Source organism: Astatotilapia calliptera, chromosome 16 (genome assembly GCF_900246225.1).
Source record: "Astatotilapia calliptera chromosome 16, fAstCal1.2, whole genome shotgun sequence".
NCBI lineage: Eukaryota > Metazoa > Chordata > Actinopteri > Cichliformes > Cichlidae > Astatotilapia > Astatotilapia calliptera.
Genome location: NC_039317.1, coordinates 283,450 through 293,914, shown reverse-complemented (window position 1 = coordinate 293,914; position 10,465 = coordinate 283,450). Strand labels below are relative to the sequence as shown.

General features: G+C 41.0%; 1 protein-coding gene across 1 annotated transcript; it reads right to left on the bottom strand.

Moving 5' to 3' along the window:
- Window positions 1–8,416: 8,416 nt before the first annotated feature.
- LOC113008054 (uncharacterized) lies at window positions 8,417–9,609 on the bottom strand. The gene is made up of 3 exons (XM_026145185.1): window positions 9,496–9,609; window positions 9,170–9,377; window positions 8,417–8,980 (listed from the first exon to the last, which is right to left on the bottom strand). Exons 1-3 carry the CDS (start codon window positions 9,510–9,512, stop codon window positions 8,516–8,518), a joined length of 690 nt encoding a protein of 229 aa, XP_026000970.1. The 5' UTR covers window positions 9,513–9,609; the 3' UTR covers window positions 8,417–8,515.
- Window positions 9,610–10,465: the final 856 nt, after the last annotated feature.

Genomic DNA, 10,465 nt, shown 5'->3' with positions numbered 1-10,465 from the left:
AAGTAGACTGAACTCAGTTTTTATCAATTTGTTATTAGAACTAGATTTAAATAAGTTACCAGTACTTTTTTCATGCAAAAATGCTGATCAACTCAATTTATTTGAGTTGTCTTAACTTGGAAAAACTAAGGCTACGTTCACACTGCAGGCGAAAGCGCATCAAATCCGATTTTTTTTACCCTTTGCGACCCATCTATCCGATCATGGTGTGACAGTGTGAACGGCACAAATCCAATATTTTCAAATCCGATCTGGGTCACTTTCGTATGTGGTCCTGAATCCGATACATATCTGATGTTTCAGAAAGCGACTGCTGTGTGATGGTCATGTCGCATTAAATCCGTCTTTTACGTCACTGACACAAAACAGACGCCAATTATCAGCGCCGGAGAAGACGTCGCGAACGCTTCCTGGCCATCCAGTGTAGATGTCAGTGAAACTGTTGGGAAGACAGCGTTGGAGAAATGTGAACATTTTATTTGTCCTGTAATCTGCAGATTCTGACAGAAATCTGCAGCTATCCTTTGAAGCAGCGCTCCTCTAAAACAGCAGTAAGGATCATTATTAGGTTATTTACATTATTATGTAAATAACAAAATAACTTAAAGCAAAAATTGGGAAACGTAAAGTCTGAAGTCTTTATATTAAGGCCATCAGTCAAACAATAGTTTGCTCTGGGTCTAAACAGAGCGCGTTGTGTGTGACGTCTTCTTTTGCGCATGCGGCCGCTTTGAGCGTTCACAGTAGAGCGCGTTATTGTTGTCATTGCTGTGAATCTTTACCTGATACACTGACTTGGTGAGTAAATGTTTACTCTTATTCAAACTGATTTTGTGGCTTCTCTTAGTTTAGCACCAGGTTTATATTCTTACTAGCTAGTTAGTGTTAGCCTAGCGTTGCTGCTGCCGCTGGGCTCATGTTACTTAAAAATTAACACCACAGCCTTAAAAACCTCACATAAAACTATGTCTGTGAAATTTTCTGTTGATTGTTTGAAATAAAAAAGTGAGATAAGAGCCCAGACAAAATGTTTCGGGAGGTGCAGCCATTTGGGGTGGGGTGTGGTGTGGGGGGTATTTTCAATCCATAGCTATAACTAACTATATCATGTTTAACCTGAGTAGCAAAAGATACACCAGGGTTAGCTGTGCTCGCCGGCTCTAGCAGGCCTTGATCTCCTGATCAGCTGTCGGATAACAGAGGTCTCCGAAAACATTGAAGCACTTTTGCAAATATGTGATATTTTGACAAATTGAGTAGATATTTGAGCATTACACAGCTACATTCTCGCCTGAAAATATCTTAAAAGTTTATTTTGTGACCCAGAAAGAGTAATAAGAGTAATATTAAAACGAAGCATCCTTTAAATCTGGGGAAAAGGAGGATCGCATTTGTCGGAGCATGTGTATGCATACTTGTGTGTACCTGTGATACATCTGAGACCTGTTGGTGTTGATACTGAACCCCACGTTGCTCTCTAATGCGCTTTCTGGGATTGTGAAAATGTACGATTGTTAAATGAAAATCACTTAGGTGCAGAAAAAAGTGCTTGTATGAATGGGTGAATGAGGCATGTTGTATAAAGCATTTTGAATGCTTGAGAAAAAGCCATATATAAGCATTAGTCTGCTTACCATTTACAAATATGCCTAAGCCTCTACATCCCATCTCTTAATTCTGGATAAAATAAAGGAAAATGCATCTCCAGTTGCAGAAAGAGAGAGCGTATAGCTCCCATATTGGCTCTCTGGTAAATCCACAATCAAATTTAAAATCCTTCTCCTCGCATACAAGGTCTTGAATAATCAGGCCCCATTTAATCTTAATGAACCTGTAGTACTGCATGTAGTATAGTACTACTATAGTACTACAGAGCACTTCACTCTCAGACTGCAGGCTTACTTGTGGTTCCCAGAGTATTTAGAAGTAGAATGGGAGGCAGAGCCTTATGATATAAAGCACCACTCTTGTTGTGATTTGATGCTATGTAATAAAACTGAATTGAACTGAATTTACTTTACTGTCATGGCGCATTAGAACATTTGTAACATTCATTGCTGTTTCTGTGCTATGATGACCTCTAAATCATGACAAATAAACTTTTCCTCTACGGTTGATTGTTTTATAACTACTCTTTCAAAAATTTCTGAATAAAGGGGGAGACTAGAAATCAAACTATAATTAGCTAAGACAATTAAGTAATGCTCTTATTAATGCAATGATAAACACCCGTGGCCTGTTGAGGAATTGAAGTTATTTAAAAATGAAGCATTAATTAATAGTAAAACTTATTTGACCAGTCTTGTAGGAATGAGGTCTAAAAGAAGTTAATTTGGTTGGATTGATAGATTGCTCGATATGAAGTGCTTCGTCCTGCCTGAGCTTAATCAGCATATATTTAACATGTTGATGACAGTTTTTATACTTTACAGATGATGGATTAACTATTTTGTGCTATCCTGCTTGTTTTCTGTTGCTCTTGCTTTTCTTTCTCTCTTTTCTCTTGCTGTATGTGTTGTTGGCATGTTCTTTACTTTTTCCTCTGAGGCAGCACATACTGGTTTCTCCACCTCCCTGCCAGTCACTCACCTGTCAAGGTTGCTGATATACTCACCTGCAGCTTATCAGAGGATGGATCAGAGGAGTAAGTTGGTTACTTAAGTCTGAAGCAGTCACTCAGTCGGCGCCAGATTGTTGTGTCAGCCAGGTAGCGTGCTCGGCCTCAGTCCTGTCACGTTTTCCCGTTTACCTTTGCTTCTGTGCAAACCTCTTCGTACAGCTGGAATCCCTGAGCTTAAGGGACTGTGACAAACTCACAGTCCCTTAAGCTCAGGGATTCCAGTGTGTGTGTGCCCTTTGACTGCCTGCAGCACCTCTGCTAGCTCACCTGGAAATTCTTCATATCACCAATAGTGCCAGTCCTGTTTTATTCTCATTCTGTACATGAGAATGATTCTAAGTTGGCTCTGGCATCACCAGAGGCCTTCACTGGTGTGGTGGAAAAAGCCCAAGGCAAACCATATTATCACATACATGACAAATCTAAGAGAGTTGCTGTGGGCACAGGTAGTCATAAATTAAAGTGAAAATGTATGCGTTGCTGAGTTTATCAATAGATTTCGGTGTGCGTTTGTGAAAGGGACCAGCTCCAACGCTGCAGCAGATTGCATGTTTAATTTAAAACCAGGAAAGCCTTGTGTGGCAGACCGTTCTGTGGACTTCTGGGTACAGACTGGAGGCGTATACCTCCACGGCTTCAGTGATGGCATGGCAAGTGAGCTGGCTGCTAAAGATTTACCTCTGTCCTGTGATCAGCTGGTTTTCATGTGTATTAAGCTAAATGATCACCTAAAAGAAAACGGGCATTGCAAAATCGCCAGTGCTAAATTGAATAGGAACAGATCCTACAGAGCATACAGAGAAAATAATAAACCGAATCAGTTTTCGTTATATATTTTACTAATAACAAAATTTCATTATCTGTGTCTTTACCCCACATTTGACTAGGTGACGGTACTGTAGGTGCCCAGTGGTGGTTCCTACAATTTGAGCTGCTTCGAGCTTTATCTGTGTAAAGCAATTCAACTTTTTTTTTTTGCCATCAGAATTATTGTCTAAAGGCAAAGAAAGATGCCCAACGGATTTACTTTACCAAATGGACCATCCCAGCCTTGCTGTATTGGTCTATTGGATTCACCTTTGCTTTTATTGTTTATTTTATTTTCATTTGCTGAACACGGGACAGACTTGACTGGGGAAAAGAAACGGGAGAAAGAAAGAGGGAAAGAAAAGGAGCGGGGAAGAGGAACGGCAATTCAACTTTTTTATTAAATTTTATTTATGTAGTGCCAAATCACAACAGTCACCTCAAGGTACTTATTATTGTAAGGTAAAGACCCCACAATAATTCAGAGAAACCCCAACAATCAGATGAGCACCTATGAGCAAGCATTTTGCTGACAGTAGTAAAAAAAACTCCCTTTAAACAGAAAGAAAGCTGTTTAAGGAGGGGCGGGGCCATCTGACTCTACCGGTTTGGGGTGAGCGCCAGGGGTGATTCTAGGATCAGAGCTTTGGGGGTGAGACGTCTTCCCCGTCTCCGTCAGTCCCTGCATCCTTAAATGTCTCCAGTTGCCCTGAGTTTTCTCTGAATGTCTCCTTGGTGCATTTAAACTCCTGTTCCTCACTGTCCTCGTCGTCTGTTGTCGTCGTCTCCGTTATCAGTCATCATAATTTTACCATCTCTGTGCAAGTCTGCAAATTTCTTTATTAAATCATGAGCTTAAATTCATCAAGTCTCTCTGTGCCTGGGTCCTCGTCTCAAAACATGACATCACTGCTTTGTACATTTTAACAATTTAATCCCACATTTGTGAAAGAAAAGCAAAAGACTTTTTTGAAAAGTCTGTAACAAAACCATCAAATCTGATAAAGGTTATTTAAATGCTGCTAAAGAAGAATGGATTGGAATAGAATAAATACATATCCTAACCTTAATTACTGGGAGAATAATGAATGATGCTCACAGTGAGTAAAAAGTAAACTGAGTGCATTTTTTGGACAGAGATTCACTTTTAATGTGTATGTACCTCGGGAATTTACATCGGTCATTATAAGTGCCGTTTATATTCCACCACAAGCGGACACGGTCACCGCCTTATGCAAGCTGCATGAGGCACTCACACAGCACCAGACACAACACCGGGACGCTGCGCTTATTGTGACGGGGGACTTTAATAGCGCCAACCTCAAACTTTTATCAACACATCACCTGCCCCACCAGGGGTGAAAGGACACTGGACCACTGCTACACTACGGTCAAGGACGGCTACAAGGCACAATCCCGCCCTCCTTTTGGCAAATCTGATCACGCCGCCATCTTCCTCATCCCAAAATACAAACAAAGGCTGAAACAGGAAGTTCCGGTTCAGAGGAAGGTCGCGCGCTGGACGGATCAATCGGTGGCCGCGTTACAGGACGCACTCGATGGGGGGTGTTCAGAAACAGCTCCGATGATGATGTCAACGTGTTTACGGAAGCGGTTGTGGGATTCATCGGGAAACTAGCGGATGATACCGTGGAGACAAAGACTATCACAACGTTTCCCAACCAGAAGCCGTGGGTGGATAAAACCATCCGCGACGCTCTGAGATCCCGCACCGCTGCCTACAACACGGGACTCATGACGGGGGACATGGACCCGTACAAAGCCGCGTCATATAACGTGCGGAGGGCGGTGAAAGAGGCGAAGCAGCGCTACGAGAGGAAACTAGAGTCACAACTCCAACAGAGTGACTCTAGGAGCCTGTGGCGGGGACTAAGGACAATAACGGACTATAAAGCACCAACAACCGGTATGACGAACGCGGCCGTGACTCTGGCAGACGAGCTGAACGCTTTCTATGCTCGCTTCGAGGCTGCAGCTAAGGTCTCCAACAATGCTAGTGTTAGCGGCGCTAACGGCTGCAGACAGGAAGATACTGCCAGCACCGGAAACGTGCTCGTCATCTCCGAGCATGAAGTAAGGAGAGCCTTCAAGAGAGTGAACACCAGGAAAGCAGCAGGACCAGACGGCATCCCAGGTCGTATCCTCAGAGACTGCGCATACCAGCTAGCTCCTGTGTTCACTGAGATATTCAACATCTCTTTATCTCAGTCGGTGATCCCCACATGCTTCAAAGAGTTCATCATTGTTCCTGTCCCGAAGAAACCCCACCCTGCTTCTCTCAATGACTATCGCCCTGTAGCCCTCACCTCAGTAGTGATGAAGTGTTTTGAACGCCTGGTCAGAGACTTCATCATTTCTTCACTACCAGACACACTGGACCCACTACAGTTCGCTTACCGTCCAAATTGTTCCACAGACGATGCCATCTCTCATCTCCTCCACACATCACTCACTCACTTGGACACTAGAAGGGGGAATTATGTTAAAATGCTCTTCATAGACTACAGCTCTGCATTTAACACCATAATTCCCTCCACACTCACCACCAAGCTGGAGCATCTGGGACTCAGCTCATCTATGTGTCAGTGGATCTCCAACTTCCTAACTGGCAGACCACAGGCAGTAAGGATGGGCGGACATGTCTCAGCCTCCACCACTCTCAGCACTGGAGCCCCCCAGGGGTGTGTTCTGAGCCCCCTGCTGTACTCTTTGTACACATATGACTGTGTGGCCACTACCAGCTCCACCACCATCATCAAGTTTGCTGACGACACCGTCGTGGTGGGCCTGATCTCTGATAACAACGAGACGGCCTACCTGAAGGAGATTAGGAATCTGGAGAACTGGTGCCAGAGGAACAACCTCCTTCTAAACGTCAGTAAGACAAAGGAGCTGATAGTGGACTTCAGCACTAAGCAGGAGAGGAACTACCAGACCCCCGTCATCAACGAGTGCCCAGTGGAGAGAGTGGACAGCTTCAAATACCTCGGAGTTCACATCACGCAGGACCTGTCACGGTCCTGTCACATCAACACCGTGGTGAAAAAGGCCCGACAGCGTCTCTACCACCTCAGACGCTTGAGAGACTTCCAACTGCCCTCCAAGGTGCTCAGGAACTTTTACTCGTGCACCATAGAGAGCATCCTGACGGGAAACATCTTAACCTGATTCGGGAACAGCACCATGCAGGACAGACGAGCTCTACAGAGGGTTGTGCGGTCAGCTGAGCGTACCATCCGCTCCGAGCTCCCTGACCTGCACTCAATCTACAGCAGGCGGTGCTGGACCAAGGCCAGGAAGATGGTGAAGGACCTCAGCCATCCCAACAACAGACTGTTCTCTCTGCTGAGGTCAGGAAAGCGATTCCGCTCCCTGAAGACCAACACAGAGAGACTGAGGAGGAGCTTCTTCCCGCAGGCGATACGGTCTCTCAATCACACCACCACACAGTACTGACCCACACATACAGTTCTTACACACACTGGACTTTGTTTTCACTTCATTACTTAAATCACGCTGCTGTTATTGTGTATATGCTGCTGTTATTGTGTATATATTTATTTATATTTCTTCATACATTCTTATATAGTTCTATATTGTGTATTTTGTTGTACAGTTATTTTATTTTCAACTTTAATTTATATATTTTATCTTATTCTTCCCAGTTAAATTTACCCTTCATTCTAATTTGTGTTGTACAGTTATTTCATTTTTAACCTTAATTTATATTTTATTCCTTCCTAGTTAAATTTACCCTTTTTAATTTTTCATATTTATTTCCTATCTTATTCATAGCCTTTTCCTTTTTTGTTTTCTTTAGGTCACGAGCAGTTGTCCAAGCATTTCACTACATATCGTACTGTGTATGACTGTGTACGTGACAAATAAAATTTGAATTTGAATTTGTATAATATAATACAGATACATAACAAATACACTCCAAAAACAGAAGAATCCTTGAAATGCACAAATGTACAAAATATTAATAAAAAACTATAAAAATGGAGGCAACTTTGCCTGTGGTACAATGTATACAATGTATGAAAAAATCTTTCTGTAATGCAACCGTTCTCTGACTTGTATCCCCATGTGATGTCTGTGTTGTGTGTGTATGGTCGGGGGGTGGGTTCATTCCACTGCAGGGCAACCTGCTGCAGATGCTAATTTACTAATACTACTGTTACAATAATACTGTTGTAAGATTTATGAGTTTCATGCTTGGTACTTGGGAAAGCTTGACATTTTCTCAGGTGGTACACACTGTAAAAAGTTTGAGAAACACTGATAATGTCACGGTTCTGGGTCATTTTGACCCAGCTTTTTCAGTTTTTTATATTGGTACCACTTTACAATAAGGCTCCCCTTATAGATGCTAATAAATAGTTTATAGCTATATTATTAATTAATCTGTAAATGCTTTATAAACCATTATTAATGGTTTATTATGCATTAGTTAAGGGTGAGAAAGAGGAAAAAAACTGACCGGTTTCTTGCCAAATAGTGAGCCAAATGTGTTCACCTATATATTTCATCTAGAGGTGCTATATTAAACATTTCAGACTAAGTTACTATCCTGTAAGCACAATCAGCATTTGTAAACATATTTTTTTATCATATAAAATTGTACTTCAGAAATGCATTATAAATATCCACAACTATCAATCAGAGCTTTGTTGTAAAGTGTAAAACATAAAACCATTTATTAATGAATAATAAATATTTATAAATGCCAAATGGGAGCCTTATCGTAAAGTGTAAAGCATAACACCATTTATTAATCACTAATAAACATTTATAAATGCCAAATGGGAGCCTTATTATAAAGTGTAAAGCATAACACCATTTATTAATCACTAATAAACATTTATAATTGCCAAAAGTGAGTCTTAAATGTATAATGTCACGATTTTTTTACACTTAGACCTAAATTACAATCAGTGCTTGAAATAACATTTAACTGCTGTCAAAAATGGCAATGTATTGTAAGAGTAACACATGTAACATTAAATGTGTTTTTTAAAACACCAAACAGTCACCCACTCCAAAAAAAGTTCATGCCAGACTGGTTCAAACTGGAAATATTTTTTGTATGTCCTTAAATAAGCGTCCCAGTGGTCCATCAGGGTGTCGCGAACCAAGCCAAGATGACCACTCAAGAACCATCAGGTGTTCCTCCAGCAACTTCTCAGTGCGATTTCCTCTTAGTCTACGGACATGTCCTTTGATGGTCATCCAAGCCCTTTCGATATGCTGTGTATGACTGCCAGATTGAGGATCTACAAACCACCTGCTGTGATTTACAGTGTAATGTCTGTACCCTATGTTTGTCAAAACATTCTTGTAGGCTCTCCACTCATCACTGATAATGGCACTACCCAACTTAACATGCTGTCTGATCAGAGGAACAAGGTGGCGCCTTGATCGTTTTTCAACAAGTTTTAACACGAGCCTTCGCCTTTTGTCTTTAATTCCCATCATTCCAAATACCCATTTCTTCCTTTTCCATGCATTTCCAAAGCGTCCACGTGCATACTGAAAACAAAAAGAATAAAATTAAACAGAATTAAAATTAAAAAGAATAAAATTAAATATCTACAAAGAAACATTCAAAAAGATGGTTGCTTCTACTAATTTGTTTTACTTATGGTAAAGGTTTCCATGTTTAGAGGACACATTCAGATCTGCATTGATTCTAACAAACCTGTCTGAGAGTTTACCAACCTTTCGCTGATGACGGAGACAGCTTTCATCTATAACCACAAATTCTCTGTCACCACCAAGACGGTGTCCATTGTTTATTCTGTGTCTTTTAATTGCACGTATACAAACATGTCGAATGTGTCTTGCCATGCTACTTAGTGTTCTGGAGCTGCCAGCCACTTCATCATCGATCATATCTATTTGTCTGAGCCTGAGCCCTTGTGAAAATCTGTGATAGAAATTGAGGCAATTATTACTTACTGAGGCCCTAATTTTATTTCACAAGTCTCGTATTGGTGTTCAATTATGAAAGGTGCATTGCTATTAATGTCTACATCTACATATACCTGTAAATGAACTTCATCCAACTGAAAAGAGATGTTTTTGATTTCTCAAAGAGGGAGCCAGTTCTAATTGTTCTGGAAACTTTCCTATGACTTGCTCTTTTGCAGCACCTGAGAACATATCAATGAGTTAAGTAAAGAAATGGACCCTTAAACAAGAGCATTAATTGAAAAGATAATCACAAAATTAAGTATGAAGAAAATAATAATGAAAAGAGGTTAATGCTCCCTCTTGCATTGATAACCGAAATATTTTGTTATATTTACTACATGCACTACATTATCATGCATTATAATGTATACATATATTGGTCTTTCTTCACCACGGAAATCATTTTCATCTTATGGTGACAAACAGGACATCTAAGCTTCTTTTTTAGCAGGTGTTTCTTCTGCAGCCATTTAATGAGCCTTAGTCCCTTATATTTAGTTTGTTTTCCTTCTATTCTGGCGCGCAATCTCATTCCCAAAGACATTCTGGTGGAAAAAAATGAGTAATTTATTTTATTATCACCTCGAAACACCGTAAAATACTCTATGGGAGTCTAGTGCAAATCGGTTCAGAGTTAAAGAACTTCACATGCTATATAAAACAAGCCCTATAATCAAAAATAGTCCCACGCAAAAGAGAGGATTGTCTCACCTGTTATAATGTATCTCCGACTTTGTTATGTAGATCTAACCCGCTGGATTCATGCTAAAAAAATATGTTCTGCTGCCAAAGGGAGGGAAAACAAATTTAATTTAAAGCAGAGGAGCTTATACAACCATCCAATCACAGTTAACTTTATTAAGGAAAGCCCCTCCTCTCAGAGCGCGACAGGCAGTGGAGCGCTCTGGAAGGTCAAGCCAAAGGGGCACGAACAGACACACTGAAGGCGCTCGTTCAAGTTGCTGCGCCATGGATGGAGCAGAAGATAAAAATTTGTGTGCGTCTGCGACTTACACAGTTAGCACACGTTCGAAGAGATAC

Coding starts and splice junctions, on each gene's coding strand:
- LOC113008054 (XM_026145185.1), bottom strand. Junction 8,981..9,169: donor GTCTCCGTCATCAGCGAAAG/GTTGGTAAACTC, acceptor TTTTGTTTTCAG/TATGCACGTGGACGCTTTGG.